Consider the following 10860-nt stretch of genomic DNA (forward strand, 5'->3'; position numbering starts at 1 on the left):
ATTTTATTTTTATTTTTTGAAAATAATCATTAAGATTCACATGTATTCAAGAAAATATTAGTGTTTATCATGGTTACATTTTTTTTCTATGAAAGTGTATTAAACCAACATCAACACAAAGACTACATTCCAAGTATTTGGCATGCATTTTTCCTTTTCTTAATTGTGGGCACTCATATCATTAACTCTTACAAAGTTCAAACAATTATTTGCTTGGATAACTAAAGGGTTACAGGTTTATTTACCATTGTCATCTGGTTAAAGGTGGGTGAGATTAAGGCTCACGCCGCTGAATGGAAGGCCAATGTTCGAGCAGAGTTCCGTGAGACCAGGCGTCGACTCAGTGTGGAAGTTCATGACAAACTGCAGAGGGCCGCCACCATTCGCAGTATGGAGCGCAGGCAGCTGGGTTTCGACCAGCGGGCCCATTCCCTAGACATGCTGTCCCCTGAACATACATCATTAACTCTTACAAAGTTCAAACAATTATTTGCATGGATAACTAAAGGGTTACAGGTTTATTTACCATTGTCATCTGGTTAAAGGTGGGTGAGATTAAGGCTCACGCCGCTGAATGGAAGGCCAATGTTCGAGCAGAGTTCCGTGAGACCAGGCGTCGACTCAGTGTGGAAGTTCATGACAAACTGCAGAGGGCCGCCACCATTCGCAGTATGGAGCGCAGGCAGCTGGGTTTCGACCAGCGGGCCCATTCCCTAGACATGCTGTCCCCTGAACATCGAGCTGCCTTCAATAGCCTGGACACCACTAATTACAAGACATCCTCCCAGGAGAGCATCGACACAAAGCTCAACAACTTACGTCTACGAGTTGAGCAGAATGAGCATCGACGGAGCGACCCAAGCCAGGCGTACTCTGAAGATAACATTTTCAACCGCCTTGGTTCAGTCACAAAACTAGCCAAGCGGAACAAGCACAAAGAGTTGAGAAAGAACATCCCAGACGACGGCCGGAAAGCCTTAGATTCCTTCACCTGTAATACTCCCACAATGGATGAGGAGAAGAAAGAGGCAGAGGACGAGGATGAGGAGCTTGAGAAAGAGGTCAACACCAGTCTGACCAACTTACCTCTCTTTGTGCAGAGCCCCAATAAACAAAACGGATTCATGCCTCTACCACCACAGACCAAAGAGGAAGAAAACGAGATAAAACTTGAAGACAAGGAGTTCCATTTGCAGATGGAGCCCTAGAGGGAACCGTGTAGAAAAATTATATAAGCCTAAAGTGCCTTGTTTAGCCCTTACCCTGAGCTGAGATGTGAGAATCTCAATTTCTGCTGTTCATTTATCTGTTCACTGTGTCCTGATAACTTGATAATGGAAATATGGCGACAGTAGCAGCACTGGAAAACAGCTCGTTCTCTTCTTCAGACCACTGAAAAATGCTTGTATAAGTTGGAAAGAATCTATCCAAACATCCTTGACAACAAACGAAAAATCCGTAGCAAGCTACATTGGCGGTTTGTTTGAAGTGTGACTGAAAGTGTTGCACTTTCAATGTACTTTCTGCCAGACTGTACTTCAAGGTCATTTGTCAAGAAGCATAACTGCTCAAAAACAATGTTTGTCAAGATTTTCCACCCATTCAAAATGGAGAAACTTACCAAGAGACATGAATCCCCCATGATCAAAGGTGATAAAACTCTTTGAATATGAAGAAACCATGTTAAATTGGTGACAGGTTGTATATGCACGGAGCTCTACTGTCCTGTAAAACAAGTTAAGTGCATCAATATGTGATCCAGATTTATGAAGTTAACCTAAAAATCTCAGGGCTTGTAGTCCTACTGTAATTGTTCAATTGTACGGTATGTCTGACATAAAATTTGCTGTGCTCTCATGAAATATCTAAAGCTGTTGCCACACAGTACTGTTTTCATAGTTTGAAATTTTATGACAATGGGACGGAAGAGAAGCCATAAATGGTAGACATCATGTAAGGCAGAATGTCTAGTAGAGTTTAATCACAAACTACTGAACGTATCTGTTTATTTCCTTTAAAGGTATAGTTCACCAAAAAATTTTGCTCCAAACCTGTATGACTTGTGTTCTGACTCTGTGTTCTGCAGAACTCAAGTGTTTCAAATGTTTTTGACTATACAATTAAAGTCAGTGAAATCCAAAAAAAACCCATGTTGATGGCATTTTCCATTTTTGGGCGTCTTGTCCCTTCAAGTCATTAGCTGCGCTCCCATTAGAGATCTGCCCAAAACTTTTGCGACATTTTAAAAATGTCGATAAAAAAACTATTGCGAAATGACGGTGTTTCCAATAACCAATGTTATGCAACTAAAACTTAATTTTTTCCTCTCCCGATAAGTCATGCCAACAGATGTTGCTAGGTTTACGTATATCGTAGCCACAGCACTAGCCATTATTTTTAATCAGAGATGAATGCGCGAAAAAAAAAAATATTTCCATTGCAATTTTGCAAAATACTCCTTTTTTTGAAAAACCACCGTATGCGGACGTACATTTTTTTTTTTTAGATATATGGGAATTTTTGCGAAACTGATGTGTTTCCATTGGGCGGATTTTCAATTCGCAGTTTCAATTTGCACAATTTGAAGGGTAATAGAAACACAGCTATTGTCTTGATGCTTATAATTGCAGTAAGTGATTTCTGAGAAACGCTGTTGAAAGTGGATCGGACCGAGCATCACACTTGTAACCAATCACTAGTAAGGGGCGTGTCCACTCATGATGGGGCTGGTGCCTGATGTATAGCATGTTTGTAAATTTGGGAGCGGAGCTATCAAGATAGGATGTGATCCTTTTGGGTAGGGGTGTGTCTGTTTTGGTCATTTCAAATATCAACAGCGTTTCTCAGAAATCACTTACTGCACCTTTAATTACCACTCAGAATACACAACATTACCAAAATGTTACATTGATTTGTGAATGATTAGGGTAGCATTTTAAATTAGTTTGAAACTTGTTTGAAGTCTACTAGACATTGTACATGTGAATGAAAGATGTATATGGCATACTACCGTTTTAGCTTTATAAAAGTTTAGGGCGCAGTTCCATTTAGGATTGACAGGAAAATGTTACGAAGGTTTTTTTTTTTCTTTGCCAGAAAACCTTTGTTTGAAAATACCAACTGTACATGAGCAAATCTCACAATGTTTTTAAATTTTGCACTTTTTACAAGTTTCTGTCTTTGGTTTACAATTATTGTCTCTTCTTTTCCAGAATGTTTCTGGATTAGACTTTTGAAACCACTAAATAATGTTGTGCTAATCGCCTGGGAGTGTCTGACATATTTGTTTGTGTGTTTGTGTTGAAACCAAATACCACTTTGTCTGATGGGATTGTTGTCTTGCTGACTGTACTAATGAAAACTCCCTGAGGCAGACACACGTATCGGTACCTCATTCCCACCAACTCGTTAACGCACACATACACACATCTACAGCTGCAGCAAAATGCTTGTTGTTGAGCTAATGTTAATAACTGTTTTCATGTTTGCAATAGTCTAGAGCGAATGCAGCAACGGACTGAATATCTGTAATAAGAAAAAAGCTATGAAAATTCAAAACAATTTAAAGACATGGGTCCCTAAAGCATGCTATCGTGCTAATATGTTATAATGCTATGGTATTGATTGTACCACAAACATGTTTCTTGAGACTTTGAAATGTCCATGTTTGAGCTATACTTCAGGCTGCACATGCTAGTAAATTGCTGTTCGCAGTATCTGCAGTATCTTGTGCAACCATTACATTCAATGTAGTGAGTGCCTTTTGGAAATAAACTCAGTTGAACAAAAATCAAAAATGGTTTCTCTGCCTTTTTCTCTTTCCACTTTCCATTTTCATAAATGTCCTGAGGCAGTGTTAGGACACTGTTAGGACTTTTCAAATATATAGTTTCTTTGCTTAAAGGTCAACTTGAAATGTAAGAATCCACAAAAAACATCAACAACTGAAAGAACACTCAACGTGCTATTTAAAAATCCTGAGGTAACATTCACCTTCAAATGTGTTTCCAAGTGTAAGATCATCCTGCACCACAATAGCAAATATTATGCAACCTTGATGGACAAGAAATGCCTTTTAAAATAGGCCTTGAATGAAAATTAGCCAAACAGCATTGATCTAAATGTTCAATGACAGGTTAATGAAAAGAATATTTATATAAATATTTGATTGGCTAAATTGTTCACACGACCCTTTAGTGCCATTACTGCAAGGGAAATTTAAATTCTATTGCAGGCCGTCGCTTACATTATTGAGCTATGCAAAGCAACTCTTCTAAGCATTACCGATCTTGACTGACGAGTCAATAATAGTGAAGAAGCTGTAAATGGAGGTAAGTGTAGAAGTAATCTCATTTGGGAACATCTTGAAGGTTTTGTGTGTGTGTGCTTGTGTGTTTGTCTCCATTAATGTGCATCTTATATACTTAAATCTGGCTAACAGGACTAGGGTTAAAACGTCATGTGCCATAATCTTTTTTTTTTTTTAAATCGCACCATTAATAGAATTTAAAAAAAGAAACACTTAGATTGCATAGACTTTCGAGAACAATTTTAAAAAGGGTAATATAAAACATATGGTTACAGGAATGCACTTGCAATGAGGGTCTATAGGGAAACTATTCAACACCAGAATACCAGAATACATATTATATAAAACTGTATAAAATCATATAAAATTTCTCAATTTATATCAAGACCATGTAAACCAAAATAGCATTCTGTTACAGTATTCTGCTGTTAAGGTTCACAATATTGTTAACTCCAGGAATACTATAACTATAAATTTATCTAAAAGTCATTGCTCCTCAAATGACAACTTTACGATTAATTCACATATGTGAAAAAAAAATTACATTCAATGTAGTGAGTGCCTTTTGGAAATAAACTCAGTTGAACAAAAATCAAAAATGGTTTCTCTGCCTTTTTCTCTTTCCACTTTCCATTTTCATAAATGTCCTGAGGCAGTGTTAGGACACTGTTAGGACTTTTCAAATATATAGTTTCTTTGCTTAAAGGTCAACTTGAAATGTAAGAATCCACAAAAAACATCAACAACTGAAAGAACACTCAACGTGCTATTTAAAAATCCTGAGGTAACATTCACCTTCAAATGTGTTTCCAAGTGTAAGATCATCCTGCACCACAATAGCAAATATTATGCAACCTTGATGGACAAGAAATACCTTTTAAAATTGGCCTTGAATGAAAATTAGCCAAACAGCATTGATCTAAATGTTCAATGACAGGTTAATGAAAAAAATATTTATATAAATATTTGATTGGCTAAATTGTTCACACGACCCTTTAGTGCCATTACTGCAAGGGAAATTTAAATTCTATTGCAGGCCGTCGCTTACATTATTGAGCTATGCAAAGCAACTCTTCTAAGCATTACCGATCTTGACATCTGAGTCAATAATAGTGAAGAAGCTGTAAATGGAGGTAAGTGTAGAAGTAATCTCATTTGGGAACATCTTGAAGGTTTTGTGTGTGTGTGCTTGTGTGTTTGTCTCCATTAATGTGCATCTTATATACTTAAATCTGGCTAACAGGACTAGGGTTAAAACGTCATGTGCCATAATCTTTTTTTTTTTTTAAATCGCACCATTAATAGAATTTAAAAAAAGAAACACTTAGATTGCATAGACTTTCGAGAACAATTTTAAAAAGGGTAATATAAAACATATGGTTACAGGAATGCACTTGCAATGAGGGTCTATAGGGAAACTATTCAACACCAGAATACCAGAATACATATTATATAAAACTGTATAAAATCATATAAAATTTCTCAATTTATATCAAGACCATGTAAACCAAAATAGCATTCTGTTACAGTATTCTGCTGTTAAGGTTCACAATATTGTTAACTCCAGGAATACTATAACTATAAATTTATCCAAAAGTCATTGCTCCTCAAATGACAACTTTACGATTAATTCACATATGTGAAAAAAAAACAAATACATATATATATATATATATATATATATTTATATTTATCATATATATTTATATATATATGTGTGTGTGAACCTTCCTGTACACTTGCCCCATTTATTGTAGGTGCATTAAACCCATTTTATTAACCTGGGATATTCCTTTTGATTGCCTTTTGTACAGCAGAAATTTCTACAGCATCATACTTCTCAGCCATTTCTATTTTCTCACAAGCAACAGTTTCACACACTGTGTAAAGAACATCTCAAGAACATCACTACACCACGTACTACGTAATTAAAAAGATTCAAAAACTTGCCAAAAAGTATTCTGTACTACAGGCAATCCAAACATGACAGTGACACCTTCAAATAAGGCCCAAGTAGTTCATGACTAGTGGTGTGTCTAAACTTTGTTGAATGGGTTGGATCATGTGGCACACAGGCCCATTCAAAGGTGACATTAAACATAATCCAACTTCCCTCTAATATCAACTTCCTATTGGCCTCCCATTTTTTTTTTTTTTTTGGTATAGGTGAATATTTTGTCAGTTGAATTTTAATTGCACACTCACTAATTCATTTCTTTTCAGATATACTGCATATTCATAGAGTTAAAATAAAAGATGGGAAACAAATGTTCTCTCATGTTGAAAGATAAGCAGATGTATATGTATGAGGAAGTGTTAAAAATGACAGAGCATTTGAAAAATGCCTTAAAAACGGTTGACAAGTTAAATGATCTTATTTTGTGTTCTGCTGAGAAAAGAAGAAAGATATGCTAGTGGATAAATTATGACAATTTTCAGTTTAGGTGAACTATTCCATTAAGAGCACTACCCACACAAATGGGGTGCACTTGAAGAGCTGTGTGGATTTGCTGCATCGAAATGATGATTGCAGAGCTGTGTAAAATAATGCATAAAATTAGTTGAATACGTTAACTAGTGCACATCTTTAATTAACGTCACTTTGAAATACAATGGTGGCTGGTGGAAGATTTTCTAGGTAGGGCGCCACGTCCAACAATTTTAGCATACATCCCAGTATGATTTATCTCAGTATTACCAAAGGAAAAACATTCAAGACTTGAAACATTTTAAATAAAGATAATGGTTTTTAGCAAGTTCAAGATTAAGTTTGAGGATGATTCTCACACAATTATATTTTCTGCAAGATTTTTTTCAAGATAAATTAAAACATTTTTTTTTAAATTTTCATAATTCACAATTTATGTATACAGTGCAACAGCAAAAAAAAATGTGAGGAAAAAATAAAAGTCAGATTTGTTTAAAGCATTTTCTATAAAGTCTATAACTGTCAGGGGCTGGCGTCTGGTGTTCTCCCTCTCACCACCAGAGGTCGCCATCTCCCATCCTCCCGGACTCCTTCTCCGTCACCTTGACTCCACACACCTGGGCACACACTCACACACACACACAGCCGTCGCCCATCCGGGACTCCATCACCTTCACTCCACACACCTGTGCACACACTCACTCTCACACAGCTGTGGCCCATCATGAGGACTATTTATGCGCCTTCCCCACGCCACTGGGCGCGGATGATTAATGTTTGTTTCACGAGTGTTAATTGTGGTTTCGTGGATTGACGCAGCCAGAGGTGGCCGCATTGCGTCAGATTCCTGTATCTGTTCTAAGCCTGTGTTTCAGAGTCTTAGCTCTGTTTATGTTCTGTTTTTACCTTTGTTTTCCCCTGCAGTAAATAAACCTGCATTTGGACCCAAACCCCTTGTTTACACGGTGTCTTTCCTGACCGCGCTGTGACAATAACGGGAAGGGAGTAATGGGAACTTTGGGCAAATATCCAGGCCGGGGTCTTGAGACAACGTGAGAGCAGTCCGGCCCGAACTCTAGACACAAATCACTAACTGAGAGGGCCTGTAGGTCCCCCACCCTCTTGAGAGATGTGAGCGCAATCAGGAGGGCCATCTTCAGAGAGAGAGCGCTAAGCTATACTGATTCCAAAGGTTCAAGTGGATATTTATGCAGAACTTGCAGGACCACAGAAAAGGTCCCAAGAGGGGATAAGACGTGGTCTCTGAGGATTTACTCTCCGGGTGCCTCTCAGGAACCTAACTATCAGGTTGTGCTTTCCCAAAGACCTGCCATCCACGAAGTCGTGGTTTGCTGCCATAGCAGCCACACAGACCTTCAGACTGGAGGCTGACAGGCGCTTTTAAAGACCTTGTTGTAAAAAGGAAAGCACTGACCCAAGACCACACCTCCGTGGGTCCTCGACTCGGGCAGAACACCACGTAGTGAAAACGCACCACTTCAGAGCATAGAGCTGCCTAGTAGAGGGGGCTCTAGCCTGAGAGATCTACCACTGCGGGAGGTAGTTCTCTGAGTTCCTGCTCGTCCCATCCAGGGACCAGACATGGAGGTTCCAGAGGTCTGGGTGTGGGTGACAGATTGCGCCCTGCCTCTGAGAAAGGAGGTCCTTTCTCAGGGGAATTCGCCAGGTAGGGGCAGACGCCATGAGCATGAGCTCTGAAAACCAAATCTAGTTGGGCCAAAAGGGGGCAACCATCAAAACTTGTTCTTTGTCCTCCCTGATCTTGCACAGGGTCTGTGCAATGAGGCTCACTGGGGGAAACATGTACTTGCGTAGACCCTGGGGCCAGCTGTGCGCCAGTGCATCCGTGCCGAGATGAGCCTCGGTCAGGGAGTACCACAGGGTGCAATGGGATGATTCTTGGAAGGCAAATATGTCCACCTTAACCTCACTGAATCGACGTCATATCAGCTGGACCATCTGGGGTTGGTGTCGCCATTCTCCACGGAGCGTGACCCATCGCAAAAGTGCATCAGCTGCACGATTGAGGTCGCCTGACTCCAAAAGGAGGAGATGGCGAGTTGAGACATGCGACTAGAGCGTATCCCGCCCTGACAATTTGTAAACGCCACTGTCGCGGTGTTGTCCATTCGGACTAACACGTGCTTGCCCTGAATCAATGGCCGAAGCCTCCTCAGGGCCAGTAGCACAGCCAGTTACTCCAGGCAGTTGATGTGCCAATGCAGGCGAGGTCCTATCCATGATCCCGAAACTGCATGCCCGTTGCACACGGTGCCCCAGCCTGTCTTGAAAGTGTCAGTTGTGACAACAACATGCCTGGACAATGCCTAAGGGAACTCCTGCCCATAGAAACACAAGGTCCGACCAAGGGCTGAAGAGGCGGTGACAGATTGGCGTGATAGCCACGCGATTTGTGCTGTGGCACTATGCTCATCTCGGGACTCGATTCTGAAGCCAATGCTGTAGTGGTCTCATAAGTATCAAACCAAGCAGTGTAACCACGGCTGCGGATGCCATTTGCCCCAGGAGACTCTGAAAGTATTTCAGTGGAACCGCTGTCTTGTGTTTGAACAAACTCAAGCAATTCAGCATTGACTGAGCACGGTCTTGAGAGAGACATACTATCATGGTGACTGAGTCCAACTCCACACCGAGAAAAGAGATGCTCTGCACGGGAGAGCTTGCTCTTCTCCCAGTTGACCTGAAGTCCCAACCGGGCCAGGTGCGAAAGGACCTGCTCCCTGTGTTTGCAAACCAACTCCTGGGACTGAGCTAGATTGAATTTAATTATTTGCGTAAGTAGATACAAAGTCAATGCAAAGATGCCAATAGATGCTAATTTGCTCTGGGTTGGGCGCAAACGCGCCATATTCTCAATCGCGTCTTCCGCGCAAGTTGACAAATTTAAACTAGAGCGGGAAATTCGCATGACGCGTTGTCACGCAAGCCAATCAGTGAAGTGCCTATTGACATGACCAGTTTGACACGTCTGGTTGTATCAGAAAATGGAGGAGAGCATACGCGATGATTTTTATTCACGTGAGTGACACGAAATACATCCCGCGAGTAATAACGCGATGAGAATATTCGCTTCGCATTTGGTGTGCACACAGCATAAAACAGTGACAGCTAGAGTAACACTGTTGTTGAATGTAATAGAAAAAATCCCTCCCTTTCACACTTTGGTGGTGCGCCGCCTTATCACCCTAATGAAGAAACCGCCCCTTTGAAATACTTAATAAATGTATTTGGCTTTGAATTAAGCTGATTAATTTATCTGCTATAAAGTTGTCTAAAACGCTAACGTTCACAACTCATGTTCACAACTCACGATGAGGATACCCCTAACAAAGTAAAGCGCTTTGAGTGCCTAGAAAAGCGCTATATAAATGTAATGAATTATTATTAATGAATTATAACTCCTATCATCGTATTATACACTATTACCATAAAATCCTTCACAGTATGCAGTAATATAACAAATTTCCCCACGCTTTATGGAAATATAAACATCTAACATGTGTAACAGTGATGCATTCAGCGTGTGCTTTGGTCTTCTCACTAACATTTGTACATATGATGGTGGGTTTCACTAGTTGGTGATACTTAATAATTGTTGAACTTCCATAATCTAGTTCTGTCATTTAAAGAGCTAAAAAAAACTTTACATTTATGTTGAAGTTATTTGTAGTCACAAACATATTTTATTTATATATAAGTGAGTCATAAAAATTATATTTCTCTATTTGTCACTGTATCAATCCTCTGCTTCCCGTGATTTCCACACAGGTTAAGGTCCCGCCTCTGACTTGTGAGTTGGCCAATCATCACGCAGAATTTTGGGCTTCCACCCAGTGTCCAATCAATGCCATTTTATGGGATTATACCCCATGACATTTATGAACTGTTAAATGTGTTATCATCACCTTGGAATAAGGTTCTTTCTGCATTCTGAGCAGTTTCGAAATATTGAGCTTCAACATTTTTTTGCATTCCATATAGTGATATGGGGAGCAAGTCTCTTTCATATATCAGTCCCAAAATATACACAACTAAAAAAAAAAAAACATAATGTAAATAAGTTGTCACAGAATAAGAATAT

The 10860-nt window shown here is 39.6% G+C and overlaps 1 protein-coding gene across 2 annotated transcripts in view; it reads left to right on the plus strand.

The window, feature by feature from the left end:
- The window catches only part of LOC107747370 (potassium channel subfamily K member 10-like), a 19278-nt gene extending 17030 nt beyond the window's left edge, over nucleotides 1–2248 (plus strand). The window contains exons 7-8 of one of the 2 annotated variants that reach the window (XM_016561837.1): nucleotides 265–454; nucleotides 736–2248. In XM_016561837.1, the coding sequence (XP_016417323.1) occupies nucleotides 265–454; nucleotides 736–1208 (663 nt within the window). In that variant the 3' untranslated portion in view covers nucleotides 1209–2248. Of the gene's footprint in view, nucleotides 1–264; nucleotides 455–545 lie in introns of both variants that reach the window. The other variant, XM_016561838.1, reaches the window with a different exon arrangement.
- The last annotated feature ends 8612 nt before the right edge of the window (nucleotides 2249–10860 follow it).

The sequence above is a fragment of the Sinocyclocheilus rhinocerous genome, unplaced genomic scaffold (genome assembly GCF_001515625.1).
Source record: "Sinocyclocheilus rhinocerous isolate Xijiao unplaced genomic scaffold, SAMN03320098_v1.1 scaffold3274, whole genome shotgun sequence".
NCBI lineage: Eukaryota > Metazoa > Chordata > Actinopteri > Cypriniformes > Cyprinidae > Sinocyclocheilus > Sinocyclocheilus rhinocerous.